The 17,264-nt window shown below is 37.7% G+C and overlaps 1 protein-coding gene across 1 annotated transcript in view; it reads left to right on the plus strand.

The window, feature by feature from the left end:
* Positions 1 to 17,264, plus strand: part of SYTL5 (synaptotagmin like 5) — a 134,939-nt gene that overhangs the window by 65,189 nt on the left and 52,486 nt on the right. Inside the window, exons 4-6 of the mRNA XM_007085472.3 lie at positions 9,258 to 9,373; positions 10,815 to 10,923; positions 14,509 to 14,643. Coding sequence (XP_007085534.2) covers positions 9,258 to 9,373; positions 10,815 to 10,923; positions 14,509 to 14,643 — 360 coding nt within the window. The remainder of the gene's footprint in view (positions 1 to 9,257; positions 9,374 to 10,814; positions 10,924 to 14,508; positions 14,644 to 17,264) is intronic.

A 17,264-nucleotide genomic window follows, 5' to 3' on the forward strand; every position in this document is an offset into this window, starting at 1 on the left:
CACCAACAGGGCAAGAGGACTTCTTTTCCACCATGTCCTCACCAACACTTGTTGTTTCTTGTGTTTTGAGTTTAGCCATTCTGACAGGTGTGAGGTGATATCTCGTTGTAGTTTCGATCTGCATTTCCCTGATGATGAGTGATACTGAGCATCTTTTCATCTCTTTGTTGGCCATCTGTATATCTTCTCTGAAGAAATGTCTGTTCGTGTCTTCTGCCCATTTTTTAGTTGGATTGTTTGTTTTTCAGGTGTTGAGTTGTATAAGTTCTTTATATACTTTGAATACTAACCCTTTATCAGATATGTCATTTGCAGATATCTTCTCCCATTCATTAGATTGCCTTTTAGTTTTGTTAATTGTCTCTTTCACTGTGGTTTATTTTTGCTTTTATTTCCCTTGCCTCAGGAGGCATATCTAGAAAAATGTTGCTCTAGCCGATGTCATAAACATTACTGCCTGTGCTCTCTTCATGGATTTTTCTGGTTTCAGGTCTCACATTTAGGTCTTTTTTTTTTTTTTAATAAAAAAATTGAAATTTGTTAAAATTAGTTTTTTCAATTTTCAATGTTTTTCACTAAAAGATAGGTTCAGTGAAGTTTATAGTAGCTTTCTTCTTTTTTTGTCACATTTGGGTCTTTTATCCATTTTGAGTTTATTTTTGTGTATAGTGAAGAAAATGGTCCAGTTTCATTCTTTTGCAAATGGCTCTCTGGTTTTCTCAGCACCATTTGTTGAGGGGACTCTTTTCCCATTGTATTTTCATTCCTCCTTTGTCGAAGATTAATTGACTATATAATTCTGGGTTTACTTCTGGGTTTTCTGTTCTATTTCATTGATCTATGTGTCTGTTTTTATGGCAGTACTATACTGTTTTAATTACTACCACTGTGTAATATAATTTGAAATCGGAAATTGTGATACCTCAAATTTTGTTTTTATGTTTCAAGACTGCTTTGGCTATTCAAGGTCTTTGGTGGTTCCATACAAATTTTAGGATTATTTGTTCTAGTTCTGTGAAAAATGCTATTGGTCTGTAGATTGCTTATGAATTATTTTAACAATATTTGTTCTTCCAATCCATGAGCATGGAATATCTTTCCATTTCTTTGTTTCATCTTGAATTTCTTTCATGAGTGTTTTATACTTTTCAGAGTACAGGTTTTTCACCTTTTTGGTTGTTTATTCCTAGATATTCTGCTGTTTTGGGTACAATTGTAGATGGAATTGTTTTGTTAATTTCACTTTCTGCAACTTCATAATTAGTGTATAAAAATGCAACAGATTTTTGTACATTGATTTTGTATCCTGCAACTTGTATACTGAATTCATTTATCAATTCTAGTAATTTTTTGGGTGGAGTCTTTAGGGTTTTCTGTATATACTATCATGTTGCCTGCAAATAGGGAAAGTTTTACTTCTTCCTTACCAGTTTGGATGCCTTTTATTTCTTTATGTTGTCTCATTGTTATGGCTAGGACTTGCAGTACTGTGTTGAATAAAAGTGATGATAGTGAACATCCTTGTCTCGTTCCTGACCTTAGGGGGAAACCTCTCAGTTTTCCCCCATTGAGTATGATGTTGGCTGGGGGTTTTGCATATATGGCCTTTATTATGTTGAGATATGTTTCCTTTAGACCTACTTTGCAGAGGATTTTTTTAATCATGAATGGATAGTGTACTTTGTCAAATGCTTTTCCTGAGTCTACTGAAATGATCTTACTGTTTTTATGATTTGTCATATTGATGTGACATACCACATAGATTGTTTTGTGAATATTGAATCACCCTTGAATCCTGGGAATAAATCTCACTTGATCATGGTGTATGATTTTTTTAATGCATTTTTGGATTCAGTTTGCTAATACTTTGTTGAAGATTTTTGCAGAAACATAAAGTTAATGGAGAGATTGGTCTGTAGTTCTCTTTTGTGTGTGTGTGTGTGGTGTCTTTATCTGGTTTTGATGTCAGAGTGATACTGGCCTCATAGGATGATTTTGGAAGTTTTCCTTCCTTTTTTTTTTTGGTATAGTTTGAGAAGAATTGGTATTAACTCTTCTTTAAACGTTTGGTGGAATTTGGCTGTGAAGCTGTCTGGTCCTGGACTTTTGTTTTTTGGGAGTTATTTTGATTATTGATTCTATTCTATTGATGGTGATAAATAAAAAATAAATTCTATTTCTTCCTGCTTTAGTTTTGGTAGGTTATATGTTTCTCTGACTTAATCCATTTCTTTTAGGTTATTCGATTTGTTGGCATATAAGTTTTCATCATATTCTGTTATAGTTGTTTACATTTCTGTGATGTTACATCTCCTCTTTCATTAGTAATTTTGTTTATTTGGATCCTCTCTTTTGTAGTGAATCTTGCTAGAGGTTTATCACTTTGGTTGATCTTTTCAAAGAACTAGCTCTTGGTTTCTTTGATGTGTTCAATTTTTTTTTTTTTTTTTTTAGTTTCTATATCATTTCTTTCTGCTCTTCTCTTTATTATTTCCTTCCTGTTGCTGGGTTTGGGTTTTGTTCTTCTTGCTATGACAGTCTTGTGCATATGGCCTGACAAACATGTAGAAGAGTTTCCCTAAGGTGGGGTTTTAAAACTGGCTCATGCCCCTTTAGGGGGCTGTGATTGACTAGCACTAAAAACAAAATAGAATAGAAAATGTCAGTGTGCTTGTAGTTATATGTGTGTGTGAAAATATAATAATAAATGTGTGTACATATGTATGTGCGTAAAAGTGTATGTGTATATTTTCTGGATTGTGATATAAAACATTTTTGGGGCACTGAGGTGGCTCAGTCAGTTCAGTGTCAGACTCTTGATTTCAGCTCAGGTCATGATTCCAGCATCATGGGATTCAGCCCTGTATAGGGCTCCACTCTGAGCATGGAGCCTGCTTAAGATTCTTGTGCGCTCGCTCTCTCTCGCTCTCTCTCTCTCTCTCTCTCTCAAAAAAATATATATATTCTTTACTGTGACCTATGCCAAAAATGTTTGAGAAGACTTCTCTAGGTGGTGCACCTAGGAATGAACTTGCAGGGCAAATGGTATGAGCATTTTCAACTTTATGAGATAATGTTAAATTGTTTCTCATGGTGGTTCTAGCAGTTTAAACTACCTACATTATATAATTTTTTTTTTTTTACTTCACAATCTTACCAACACTTGGAATAATGAAAACTTTTAATTTTTGCCAAACCTGGAGATATAACTAGGTATTTTACTATGATTTTAATTTGAATTTTTCTGATTACTAATGAGGTTGAGAATCTTTTCATAGGTTTATTGGCCTTTTTTGGTTCCTTTTCTGTGATAGGACTATTTATGTCCATTGCTCATTTTTCCATTAGACTGTCAGTCTTTACCAATTTGAAGTTTTCCTTTGTGACCCTCTTCACTTCTAGAAATGCTTTAAAGTTTGTTTTGTCTGCTATTAACTACATCGAGTTTTTTGTTGATTGGTATTTACATAGTATATATTATTCTACCATTTGACTTTCAGCCTTTCTGTATCCATATGCTTATGGTGAGACTCATCTATATAGCACATATGCTATTTTAAATTATATGTATTTAAATATTTGCTATACATGTATGCTATATACATAATACATGTGTTGTAATACATATACATGCTGTACATATTCACTGTATATAATTTTTAAAGTTTAATCTGGCAATATTTTTCTTAAACTATGGTTTAAGCTACTTACAGTCATAATTACCATGATATGTACATTTGTTTCTATTATAGTGATCCCTGTAATATTTGCCTTCATGTATTATTACCTATAGATTTTATTTGCTTTTATTTTTACTTTCTACAGGTTGATTAAAGTATATTTTTCTCATTCGATTTTTTTTTCTACTAGTGCAGATATTACATATAATTTTTTATTTCCAGTGATTATACTAAAAATCACAAAATTCATTTTATTTTACTAATCAATAGTTTTAGTTTTCTTCTAATTAATAAAAGGAACTTGATATTCTTAAACTTCACATATCTTCTCCCTGGATTATACATACTTTTTGTTCTGTTTTAGACCTATCTTTTTGTTTGCTTGCTTTTTTGTTTAGATATATATTTTTAAAATTCATTTTAGATATTATAATTGTTTATACATCCGTGTTTCTTAGATTTATCCATGTGCTGTTTCTTTCTATACCTCAGATCTATTTTACCTCTTCTGAAGTACAATCTTTGGAAATTCCTTGAGTGAAACTCTATTGATGGTAAATTGTTTCAGTTTTTATTTTGCTGAAATTTTTTTTAATTCCACCTCATTTCTGAACAGTGGTTTTTTGTATATACACTTTTAAGGTTATTTTCTCTCGGAACTTTGAAGATATCATTGACTGGATTCTGAGTTTTAGTATTACTGTTGAAAGCCAACTGTCATTCTAATTGTCATCGCTTTGTATGTAATTTGGGGGAATTTTCCCTCTCTACCTATTTGTAAGATGTTCTTTTTTTCTGGAGTATTCTGCAGTTTTACCATAATGTGTCTAGGGATTTCTTTTTTAATTTTTGTGTTTGGAAAGGAATAAACATAGACCATCATCTCTGTAAGGCCAGGGTTCTTGTTTGTCCTATTTGCATCTTTACTCTTAGCCTTAGCAGAAGGCTAAGTAAAAATGCAATAAATATTTGATGTGTAATGAATAAATTTGTAAATCTAATTAGTTTTCCTATGAATAATAACAAGGAAACTCCTATCTTATCTCAGCATAGCTAATAAACATATCTTATCTCAGATGTCTCCAGTAGTTAATAGAAGATAACAAGGAAAATATATATTTTGGTCAGTCATATTCTTTTTTTTTTTTTTAGGGTAAGATTACCTATTTTCCCTCTATAAATCTAAGGAGAACTTAACTTGACTTTACATTTAAATAAGCTTCCAGGTGAAAGTTTGGAGTCCCAGGAGGTTGATGTTAAAGAAAATCAGGACCTAGAAAACTCTGAATAAGTAATCATTAATGACAAATGAGTGCAATCCGCTTAGTTTCAGTCAAACTCAGTTTTTAGAGCATGACTTCGAGGAAACACCGAATATATTCCAAGCCTTGTATTTTTCAAGTAGTAGACTGATGTGACTGATAGGGATATAAATTTCACAGTGGTTGTCATGTTTACTTTCTTTCCTCTTTCACCCCTCCTTTATTCATGTCACTCTAACGCCAGTGTGCGCGTGTGGATGTGTACACGCGCACACGTGTACAATCATAGCCCATCATACGAAATGCTGTGTATTGTTCCTTGGCTTCTATAAGTTTGCATCTTTGCCTAAAGGCTTGTTATAGATGACAACTATGAGTTCTTTTTTTGACAGTTTAGCCAAATGCAAAGGGTATGACCTTTTAGTATAAAATCCTGTTTCTGCCATAATACCTTTATAACTTTGGCATGTTATTTAACCTTTGGGAGCTTTAGTTTTGTCATCTGAAATAGAGAATAATAGAGGCGCCTGGGTGGCTCAGTCAGTTGGGCGTCCGACTTCAGTTCAGGTCATGATCTCATGGCTAGTGAGTTCAAGCCCCACGTTGGACTCTGTGCTGACAGCTCAGAGCCTGGAGCCTGCTTCTGATTCTGTGTCTCTGTCTCTATCTCTCTGTCCCTTCTCCACTCGCACTGTGTCTCTCTCTCTCTCTCTTAATAAACGTTAGAATTAGAGAATAATAGTAGCTACTTCATGGCTTAGAGTGAGGATATATAAAATATAGAGGTATATATAAAGTGCCTAGCACATTACTTGGTACATGGTATATGCTTACTCGGTATTAGTTTCCCTTTCTTCCAGCAAGACTCCCGTGTACCTCCAGGACCTGAGAAGGTGGCAAAAGCATAAGCCCGAGAGATTGCTCTGATGTTGCAGAGCTCTGAAATGACAAATGACTCAAGTGCCTATCTAAGTTGAGCAAATACAGGGATTATAGTTATTGTTTCTACAAGGAGAGCAAGAGGTAATGACTAACAATTCTGGGAAGTTCTTATTTGTATTAGGTGTTGGCAGCTCTAGGCATATACGGTAAAGATGATGTGGAGGACCATTTCCTGGAGCCTGTAGACTGGTTGTGTCCCGTTTTACCTGTCATATGTGAAACTGCTGTTCGCACACCACCCGTCTCAACCCATATCCCAGGAACATTAAACACACACACACACACACACACACACACACACACACACACAGAAGTGAGATTTTGGTATGCCGCTACTGGGTGGTTTTCAGTTGCTGACCTATCTATTATTTCCCTTGTTCTTTCTTTTTGCATAAACCCTGTCCTATTGAAGAGGTTGTCAAATTTTTAAAAAAATACAACTCCAGAGAGTAAATACTGTAGACTTTAAAGGCCATGTGGTCTCTGCTAAAACTGCTCAACTATGCACTTACAGTAGAAAAGCAGCCAGAGACAGTATAGAAACAAATGAGCATGGCTGTATTCCAATAACACTTTACTTATGGACACTGAATTTTGAGTATAATTCATTTAATCTTGTGTGTCATGAAATATTTTTCTTTTGATTTTTTTTGAACCATTAACAAGTGTAAAAAAAAAAAACATTCCTAGCTCGTAGTCCATACAAAACAGGTAGTGGGGTGAATTTTGCCCACACATCATATTTGCCAACCTCTGCCCGTATTGGTCTTCTGAAGTTTCTGTAGTTATTTTCTCACAACCTGTGCGGGTCATTTCCTGAGTTGAATTTTTTTTAATGTTTATTTATTTATTTTGAGGGACAGAGAGAGCACGAGTGCAAGTGAGGCACAGAGAGAGGGAAAGAATCCCAAGCAGGCTCCACACTGTCAGCGCAGAGCCTGATGCAGGGCTCGAACCCATGAGCCCTGGGATCATGACCTGAGTCAAAATCAAGAGTTGGATGCTTAACCAACTGAGCCACCCAGGTGCCCCGAATTCCTGAGTTGAATATGCAAACAAATATATTTCAATGTTTAGTTATTGTTTTACTTTTCTTTTGCCATCATAGCAAATTTAGCAGCTTAAAACAGCGCAAATATATTATCTCCCAATTCTGTGGCTCAGAGATCTGGCTTGGCTTGGTCTCTTTCTGTACTCAAGGTTTGCAAGGCTGAAATCAAGGTGTTGCTGGCTAAGCTCCTATTGGAAGGCTTTGGAAAGATTTCACTTCCAAGCTCAATTTGGTAAGCAGAATCTGATTCCTTATGGCTGTAGGAATGAGGCTCCTATTTCCTTGTTTGCCGTTAGCTAAGAGCCAGCCTTTGCTCCAAGAATCCGCTCTCTGGTCCTTGCATGTAGACATTTATATCTCAGAGCCTTCTTAAAAATCTTTCTCACATGTGGAATTTGACTTCCCATTCTGTAGCATTGCAGATCTGACTTCTGCCTCCTCTTCCTGTTTTTAAGGGCTCTGTGATTACTTTGGGTCTGCCTAGATAACCTAGAACAATCTCCCTATTTTAAAGTCAGCTGCTTAGTAACTTCAGTTCCATTAGCAAAGTTCAGTCATAGCAGTACCTAGGTTAGTGTTTGATTGAAAAACTAAGGGACAGGAACCTTGAAGAGACATCTTTAGAAATAAGAATAGCACACTTAGCCCCTATATTTCCAACGTAAGTAATGATACATAAGGCTGTGGAGTTCTTGAGATGTATCCAGAAATAATTTAACCCATTCAAGCATTTGGTGTTGGTAAATTAGATCTTCTTAGATTTGATATATTCCATTAAGATATCATATGTAGTTTCTAACTAATCCAGCAGCCCTTGCTTCGCAACAGGTGATCTAGCCACTTGGGAATAAATCTGAGATTTACATGCTATATATAGTCTTTCCTTTCAATGAATAATTTGCTCCAACGATAACGTTTTCACTTCTTTTCCCCAGTAGTGGAACTGTGTTTTGTATATAACTTAATTTTGTCTTTTCTATTTAGAAGTAGCATTTCAGTGTAGTTGCTGTGGGGAACATATTGACATATTTTGGGGGTCATTTTTAGATAATTTAGGATCCAATTATTAATTTCTAAGTCCAGTTAGTTACTGAATCACATCTATATGCTTCTTGGGGCTAGAAATCTCAAGATGACTCTCAGCTGCTTTTCTCCAGCCATCATGTCTGACTTGTCACCAGTCTTGCTGATTGTCATTCTCATTGGCCCAAGAATCTATACCTTTCTTTTCACCCTTTTCACCTTATATCTTTCTTATCATCACTGATATGCATCTTCATCATTTCCTATTCTATCTATTGCAATAACTTCCTCATCGGCCTGCCTCTGGTTTCTCCTTTGTGCAGATAATGCTCCAGAGATTATATGAGGCAACCTGAACTTTAGAAAAACTAAGAGTTCATTCCAACTCCTTACCATGACATTCCAAGATTTTCATTATATGACCCACTCCTACCTTTCAACCTTTTTTCCAGTACAGTCCTCTGTAGAAGTGTTCAGACAGTAGTAGTGGAACACTACTTTACCAACACATCTATAATCCATATTCAGAGAATGGTAAATACCCTTTGTAACTGGAGTGAAGGGTTTGTGTTATCATTGTAGCTGGGGCTTTAAAAAAATGGGTTTGATTGTTCAAAGATTCTTCTTTTCCACCTTCAGCAGTTGGTTGTAAAATTCAGGCAGACCCTTCTACCTCCTACATTTTTATTTTATTTCTTCATTTCTGTTAGTCTTGCCATTGCCCCAGCATGAGTCTTGTCATCCCTTTCCCGGACTATTGCCATGGCCAACCTGTCTTGTTCCATTTGCTCTTTACTCTAAGCCAATCATCAGAGTATATCAAGGTATCATTCTAAAACACAGTCTAATTGTGGCCCTTTTGTAATTCAAAACCTTCACTCATTCCCCGTTGTTTCCAGTGAAGATTATTTGCCCTCTAATGCGGTGGTTAAGAACTTGAGCCCTAGACCAGACTGCTTGGAATGGGATCCTGAGTCTTTTACTTATTAGCTATGTGATATGAGACATGTCATTTTATTGCTCTAAGTGTCAATTTACTCATCTACAAAATGAGGATGATAATATTTACACAGAGTTCTGTGAATAAAAATATATGAAGTATGGAGATCAATTAGAAAGTACCTGGTATATAGTACACGTTCAACTAATAGTTGCCATTATAATCACCATAAAATACTCTAGAAATTGAGATAGATTCTATAAAGGACTGGCTATTTTTTACTCAATTAGGGATTTTTGAGAGTTAATTATTTGGCCAGATAACTGAATTCCAATGCTCTCTCCTTTTCTCTTGAGTAGGCAGCTAAGGATTGTAACCGGTGAATGGTTTTTTGAAGAAAAGGCAAAGCGTTTCAAGCAAGTCAATCTTCTGGGCACTGATATAGTCCGACAGTCCATCTTAAGAAGAAGCCCAGGTAACTAAAGCAATTATTTGGTTTCAAAACTGTCTTAATTTTTACTTTGATGAGCTAAATAATTCCCCTGTATATGTTACAAATAAACATAGTTGAATTTCCTCAATCCCTTAGGTCATTTCAAAACTCAGCATGAAATCTCAATCTGTAATTCATACAAGGGAAGAGGACATCAACAGAACATAAAATCCACAGTGATTTTCCATATAGCTGACATGCTGAGATATTCAAAGGAAGTATTTATTTTCATCACACATAGTTCTTTTCCTGAATGCACTTCCAATATTTTACCAAGCATTTAAGACAGTAACATAAAACAGATGAATTAAATGATTCACATTATGAAAGCAGTCCTTGATTTTTCAACGTGATATATTTCCATAAAATTGCTTTTAAATGTTCCTTTTATGAATCCAATGGTTCTCAACCAAGGGGTGATATCGTGTACCAGGCCCTCCTCCCTCAAGCCAGGGGAGCATTTAGAAATACAATGGGGGCATTACTGGTTGTGGCAGTGACAGAGGTGGGATTAATAGCATGTAGTGGGTGGTTAATAGCATTTAGCCAGAGATGCTAAATGGCCTGAAATGCTCAGGACCCTTTCACTCAATGAAGCATTATACTGTCACCAAATGTAAATGACACTCCACCTTGAGAATGCTATTCTGTGCATTCAAACTACAATTTAACTGGTTAAATATTGAGTGAAACTTGTGTGTAGGAGCATATTTCTCATGTGTGGCCTAGTAAAGGTGGAGCAGGCATCTTCTGGCTTGGCCCTAGGGTGTCTCATGTTTCATATACAGAGACAAATCCCCTCATTTTTAAGTCTGGCAGGTAAAGCTGGGAGGCTTGGAACTGATTCCAGCGTCACTTCTGGATGTGGCACTAGCAAGGAAGGGCTTCCCCAGATGGGTAAGATCAGGTCTGATGCCACAGGAGGACAGAATGGAGTAGAGTTAGAATTAAGCCGCTAGCTCTGGCTGTTTTCCCCACTCATATCTCAGCACCTTTCAGAGTGTAGACTCTCTCTCAAGTCATGAGGTATACGCAGGAAATCTGATTTAGGTGCTCAGAAATCAGGGTATTGTTTCTACAGTCCCGTCTCTAGGGATTTGGAGTTCTCATGAACCCAGGCTCCTCTGCCCTAAAAATATCTGTAGAGGGATGATGTATCATTCCTCCATTGTGGACATCCCTAGAAAGCTTATCTCAGCAAACCTCCCACAGATGAGTCCTCAACTTAGTCTTCATTTAACTCTGGAACACTCAGCAGATTAGAAATAACTGTGTGACTAGGAAACAGGATGGGAATGTCATTGCCAATTATTGTGGACTTCTTTGTCCTCTGCTAACGTAGGAAAGTGAATGAAGAATAGAAAATTGCTCTCGTTTCTGGCCATTTTGTATGTAAATTTATCTTCTGATTGTTTTTAATGAGGAACTGAAGAAATACAAAGTCAAGAGCAACCCCACCAGGATGCAGAAAAGGCAGACACTTCACCTTCTGCCAGGCAAAAGGCCAGTCATGATGGACCCAGGAAAAAGGGGTAAGACACACTTTTTCCAAGGGCATATTTGAATTCATTCCAGAAACTTCTGAAATAAAGACCCCTTAGTTTTTCTTTTTTTTTCCTTTTCTTTTTTTTTTAAATATATGAAATTTATTGTCAAATTGGTTTCCATACAACACCCAGTGCTCATCCCAACAGGTGCCCTCCTCAATACCCACCACCCACCCTCCCCTGCCTCCCACCACCCATCAGCCCTCAGTTTGCTCTCAGTTTTTAAGAGTCTCTTATGCTTTGGCTCTCTCCCACTCTAACCTCTTTTTTTTTTCCTTCCCCTCCCCCATGGGTTTCTGTTAAGTTTCTCAGGATCCACATAACAGTGAAAACATATGGTATCTGTCTTTCTCTGTATGGCTTATTTCACTTAGCATCACACTCTCCAGTTCCATCCACGTTGCTACAAAGGGCCATATTTCATTCTTTCTCATTGCCACGTAGTACTCCATTGTGTATATAAACCACAATTTCTTTATCCATTCGTCAGTTGATGGACATTTAGGCTCTTTCCACAATTTGGCTATTGTTGAGAGTGCTGCTATAAACATTGGGGTACAAGTGCCCCTATGCATCAGTACTCCTGTATCCCTTGGGTAAATTCCTAGCAGTGCTACTGCTGAGACCCCTTAGTTTTTCAAGTTCGATGTCACTTCAGTGACCCAGAGAAGGTCAACATACCTGACCAAGGCAATATTCTCCTATCATTCCCCCTAGAACATGAAGTTTTACGTACTTTCAGTCTTAAATAAATAAAGGTCACCTTGGACCTGAACATATAAATAAAACTTTTTATTTCATTTGACATATCTGGTCTTGCACTAAATGGTTCTCATTACTTCTAGGTAGAAGGTTTCATGTCAGGGCCAGCCTTGTCTATAAAGAAGTGACAACTGCCTTTGTTGTAGAATGCCAACACTCTCCCCAACTTGAGTGCTGATACATGAAATATCCAAATCAAAGATTTATTAATTGGGCTTAAAATATAATGTCCCCTCTTTCAAATGGGGGCTTCCTTAAGGAAGAAGTCACATTTGGCTACCTCAGTAACTTAATTCAGAAAATCTATGTCTCAAGTACTAAGAATAAGAATGGGAGGCACATAGAGAAGCAAGAGTCAAGGAGGCACTAGGAAACTGGAGGCAACACGGCTTCTTCAGGGGAGAAAAGAGGCCCCGAAAATGCAGGCTAAAAGGACCAAAAGGCAAACTTCTGCTTCCCGGCTCTGCATTTGTTAGTCTTCATTTCTCAGGCAACTGTTGATCTGTTTTGTGGCTTAGTGAGGGTTCTAATGTCCACTAGGTCACTTTATGGTTCTTTCTAAGTAGGATTGCTTTGTTCTCTCAGCCGAAAGCAGTGTGCGAGACTGCCAGTATCTGAGCCTTGATCTGGCTCTGGAGAACGTCTGTTTTTGTTTTGGTTTGGTTTTTTAGAATCTTGAACTGTGAGTAGGAGTGAAAGCTAAATGTCATGTAACGTAAACACCCATGACTAACCATGTCTTCATCAATTAGCAGAGATGAATGTGAAAGATAGCCTAGAGTCACCATACATCCTACGTATTGGTCCTTTCTGTTGTACTGAATCCATTGGTCACCCATCAGAGCTCCCACAGTGCCATGTGCCTGAGTATCACTCTTACATTGCAGTCTGACACCACCTTCTCCCAAACACACACACACTTAATTGTGAGCTCCCTTAGTGCTGGACCTGTGGCTTTTTTTTTTCTTTTTGGTTTTGTGCTTGACTGAACATGTGACTCAGAGCCCACAAGTGCTTGTAGGAGCTGTCGTTTGCAGACCCCAGCCCGGGCTTCACTCAGTATGTTACAGAATGATGTACTTGGAGCTGGGAGACAAGAAGTAACTTACCAGCACAATGAATTGGGTGAGCTCTGAATTAAAAACAGCCAAAGCACTGGCCTAAGCCCTGCTGGAACTCAAAACTGAGATCTGATGGTTCTGTTTTCAGGGAATTTAACAGTTAGTTGGGTAGAAAAGGTATATACCCGAAAAGTTAATATGTATAGAAGAATTTTAGGAAAATGTAAGATGACAATATGAGCTGCCTGAAAGCCTTTCTAAAATAAGACAAGGTGTTAATTAACTATAAGAGATATCATAAGGTGATAAGTAATTAGGTAAATATTAAATAAGGGGCTTAGATAATAAAGAAGTGAATATTAAACAAGGGGCTTAGATAATGTTGGGAGGTTACAGAGGACAATGGGAAAGACATAAAATTGTAAGTGTGACCAGATGAGGACCTTGAAAGACAAGAGTTCAGGATAGCGAAAGGTGGGGAAGAGTGATTCCACATGGAAGAAACACCTTAAGTAGAAGTATGGATGTGGGGACATGAACAACGTGGTTCTCAGAGCAGCATAGATTGACATTATATCGAACACTATTCTCACCAAAAAAAAATGTAATTTTCCAGTTAGATTGAAGCTTCCGACACTTTGACAAGACACTCTTTATATATCTTTGAAACAGAGACATCTTGGCAGATTCTATTAAGATTGTCCCAATACCTTTGGAATACATTTTCTCCCTAGAAAACTGGAATATAAAGTAAATGAACCGATTTTTCCAAATGCTGTCACAAAAAGAATATAACCTTGGTTGTTTATTAAAGTATATTTGGAAACCCCCATGTTTTGGGCCTTCACTGGCCTGGATAATGACTCAAATCTCAATTCCTGAAAAGCTATTTTTGTTCAAGTTCTAAATAATTTAGTCAAATGGGAATACAGTCAGATTTCATCCCACATGAGACACCCCAATGTTCAAACTTCATTCCCGCAGAGAGAAATGTCCTGAAAGATATAAAGGTGGTTTCCACCACAGGGGTTTAGTCCTTCATTCCACAAGAATTGATTGGGTTCTAGTATGTGCCAGGCATCACTCTAGGCTCAGGGGACCTGACAGGAAACCAGCAGGGCAGGGTTGCTTTTCTCATGGAGCTGTAGTCTAATAAATGACCACCTCAGTTTGTCCCAGAGGATCCACCATTCTAGCACCCCTCTCTGAGCAAGATGAGTTCAAGCTCCATAGTCTTTTTTTTTTTTTTTAAGAGAGAGTGTCATGGTGTGAGTGGGGGAGGGGCAGAGAGAGAGAGAGAGAGAGAGACACAGAAACCGAAGCAGGCTCAAGGCTCTGAGCTTTCAGCACAGAGCCTGATGCAGGGGCTTGAACCCACGAACCGCAAGATCATGACCTGCAAGCTCCCTAGTCTTAACATCCCTGCATACAGGCTCAACCCAGGCAATGTTTCCCTATTCCCAGGTAAGTTCCAAAGTTGATGATCTTTTTCCTAGCAGGGACAGAGGCCTGGCTTACTGACAAGTGGTATGGCCTTGGGAGAATGTGATAACCTCCTCTACCACTACCCTTGATGGCATACTACCGAGGCACTGGGAATTTCCCAGAACCTCTCAGCCCCAAGGCCGCTTTACTGAAGAATTATTTACTGTTGAAAATATTAGAAATGGTATTCTTGAAATGATCTTTTAAAATGCTTTTTTCTCTGATGTTACTTCTAAGTACATATATATTTATATAATTTCAGATTTCTTCTTAGCAAGTTCAGATCAGCAACCAGGGGAGAAATCGTAACTCCAAAAACTGAAAGTGGGCGGAGCTACAGCTTGGACTTAGAGGGCCAAAACTTTCGGAGTTTAAAGTCCATCCCTGGTTCAGACAGGTAAAGCACATACAGATTGCACAACGGTATAGCCTGAGAATAAGGTTGACTTATTTCCATCCAAACAGTGCTTCTAGGTACCTGTAAAGTATTTCTTCTTGGAGAACTTGTAACATAACATGAAAAGCCAGGAGGGTATTTTTCAGTTGAACTGGGAAGCGCTTAGCCTTCTGGAATTACAGCTATCAGAATCATCGGTGTGATGTGTAGGGACGGGACTTGATGTTTGGGGATATACAGGGAAAATACATTCTTTTCAGTGATTTCTTGATCTTTCTCTGTTGAAGCTTCTGAAAAGAAACATGTGAGCATTAGATATATTCCTTGCAGCTTTTTAAAAGTTATTAATAATTTCATCACTTGAACTGCTCCAGAGAATTTCCATAAATTCCACCTCTTTCTAGTTCCACCTCATCCAACTTGTTATCAGTGGGGCCAAGTGAGAATCTCCTATGCCCAGGGTTATCACCTTGTCAAGAAAAGCAAAAAGAAAGGATAGCCAAGAGCATAGTCATTTCACATCAGGCTTGATTTTCTTTATCCTGTTGGGGTATAAGTCAAGGCTTATTTTCATGATTAGTGTACTATCAAAGGCAGTGATGAGAAAAAAGATGTACCCTCATGTTTCACTGGTTTGTCCAAATGTTAATTCCCTTTCATTTTCCTGGAGCTGCAGTAATTCTACAAATCCAGCTAGTGAAGCCTCCTCAGGTTATGTGAGCAGAATTGCATTCTCCCCTGTAATGTATTTTAGAATATGGAACAGCAAATTCCCCTAGAGAGGACCCTCTTATGACTTTGGTTTTTTCCCATGGTGGCTCTCTATACTGGTTTCTTTTTTCTCTACAGCATTGCTGCAAAGTAGTGCATTTTATGGAGAACAACACAAAAAATGAGGAAGTATAAAATCATTTATGATCCACTCTCAAAAGATCATCGATATTCAGTAGTTTTCAAATTTTCAAGAATGTAGATATATTTCCTTTATGATTAAAAAAAATTCAAACCATAGTTGCTTTTGTCCTTGAAATAGTCTCCTCGACTTACCTTGGGGCAGCCCCCTGCCATGTTCCACAGAATCTTTGTATAAAAACTTCATTTTTGTTTGCGGTTGTTGAACTTCTGACTCTCAGACAGTGGTCCCCATTATTTAGAGATAAGAACCAACTAACTTAGTGTTGCTATTTTTGCCCAGCTTCTTGGGGACTCCACAGATGAGCCATTTTGGCATAGACTTCAGGCTAATATTTAAGAGGGGTGATATACACACACACACACACACACACACACACACACACACACACACACATATATATATACACCACCTGGATGGACTGGAAGCTAGCTGCAGAGGAGGCCCAGAAACAGGCTGGGCTGCCGCCTCAGAGCACTGATAGCACGGTGGCCAGGGTCCCCCGACCCGGGCCTGCAGAAGCTGTCGCATCTTCGGTGGCCACGGGTACCTCTCCTGGCATCACCCTGACAATGTATTCAAGGCCCGAGAGCCACCTGGACCTCTTCAGGAGTCCAGAGGCAGCCCAGGCCCTTCCAGCTCCGGCCAGCAGATTGTCAGCCAAACGGCTGGCCATCCGCCGCGGGGCCGCTCTGGGGATGGCGTCAGCCACGCTGACAGCCTGGCGGGTCATCCACGTCCTGACCACCAGACACTAGCCGAGCGGCTCCGAGACGGAAAGGAGGCCAAGAGTGGCCGCGCCCACAGGCCTCCACACCTGTCCCCCTACAACAACACCCTGGGGACCCAGTGTGGGTGGATGTACACTTTGGACCACATCTAAAAAACAAAACCTTCAGCCGGCACCTCGTGTGATGTGACAGTTCTGTCGAACTGGCTTTTTCTTCTCTGCTCTTTTAGGAGGACGTCAGCCGACTGGAGAGGGACAATCCTAGGGTTGCTTCAAATCGGGAGATTTCAAATCAAAACACAATCAGAAAAACCAGTTACCCAATTAAAAATTACATATTTCCTAAAAAAAATATGTATGTATGTGTGTGTACACACACACACACACACAGGGAAAATACATATACATAAAAAATACACATACAGGGAAAATATATTATCTCTCTCTATATATGTATATATATGTATACATATACACATGTATACATATACATATGTATACATATACACATGTATACATATATACATGTATGTATATATACATATATATACATATATACATACCTATATATGTATGTGTACATGCATATATGTATATATGTATATATACATATATGCATGTAGATATGTATACATACATATATACATATATATGCATGTACATATACGTATATATATGTATATATGTATATATACATATCTACATGCATATATGTATATATACATATATGCATGTAGATATGTATACATACATATATACATATATATGCATGTACATATACGTATATATATGTATATATGTATATATACATATCTACATGCATATATGTATATATACATGTATATGTACATGCATATATGTATATATGTATATATACATATATGCGTGTGTATATATACATATATACATATATATACACATATATACACATATATATGTATATATGTGTATATATGTGTATATGTATATATATGTATA

Source organism: Panthera tigris, chromosome X (assembly GCF_018350195.1).
Source record: "Panthera tigris isolate Pti1 chromosome X, P.tigris_Pti1_mat1.1, whole genome shotgun sequence".
Taxonomy (NCBI): domain Eukaryota; kingdom Metazoa; phylum Chordata; class Mammalia; order Carnivora; family Felidae; genus Panthera; species Panthera tigris.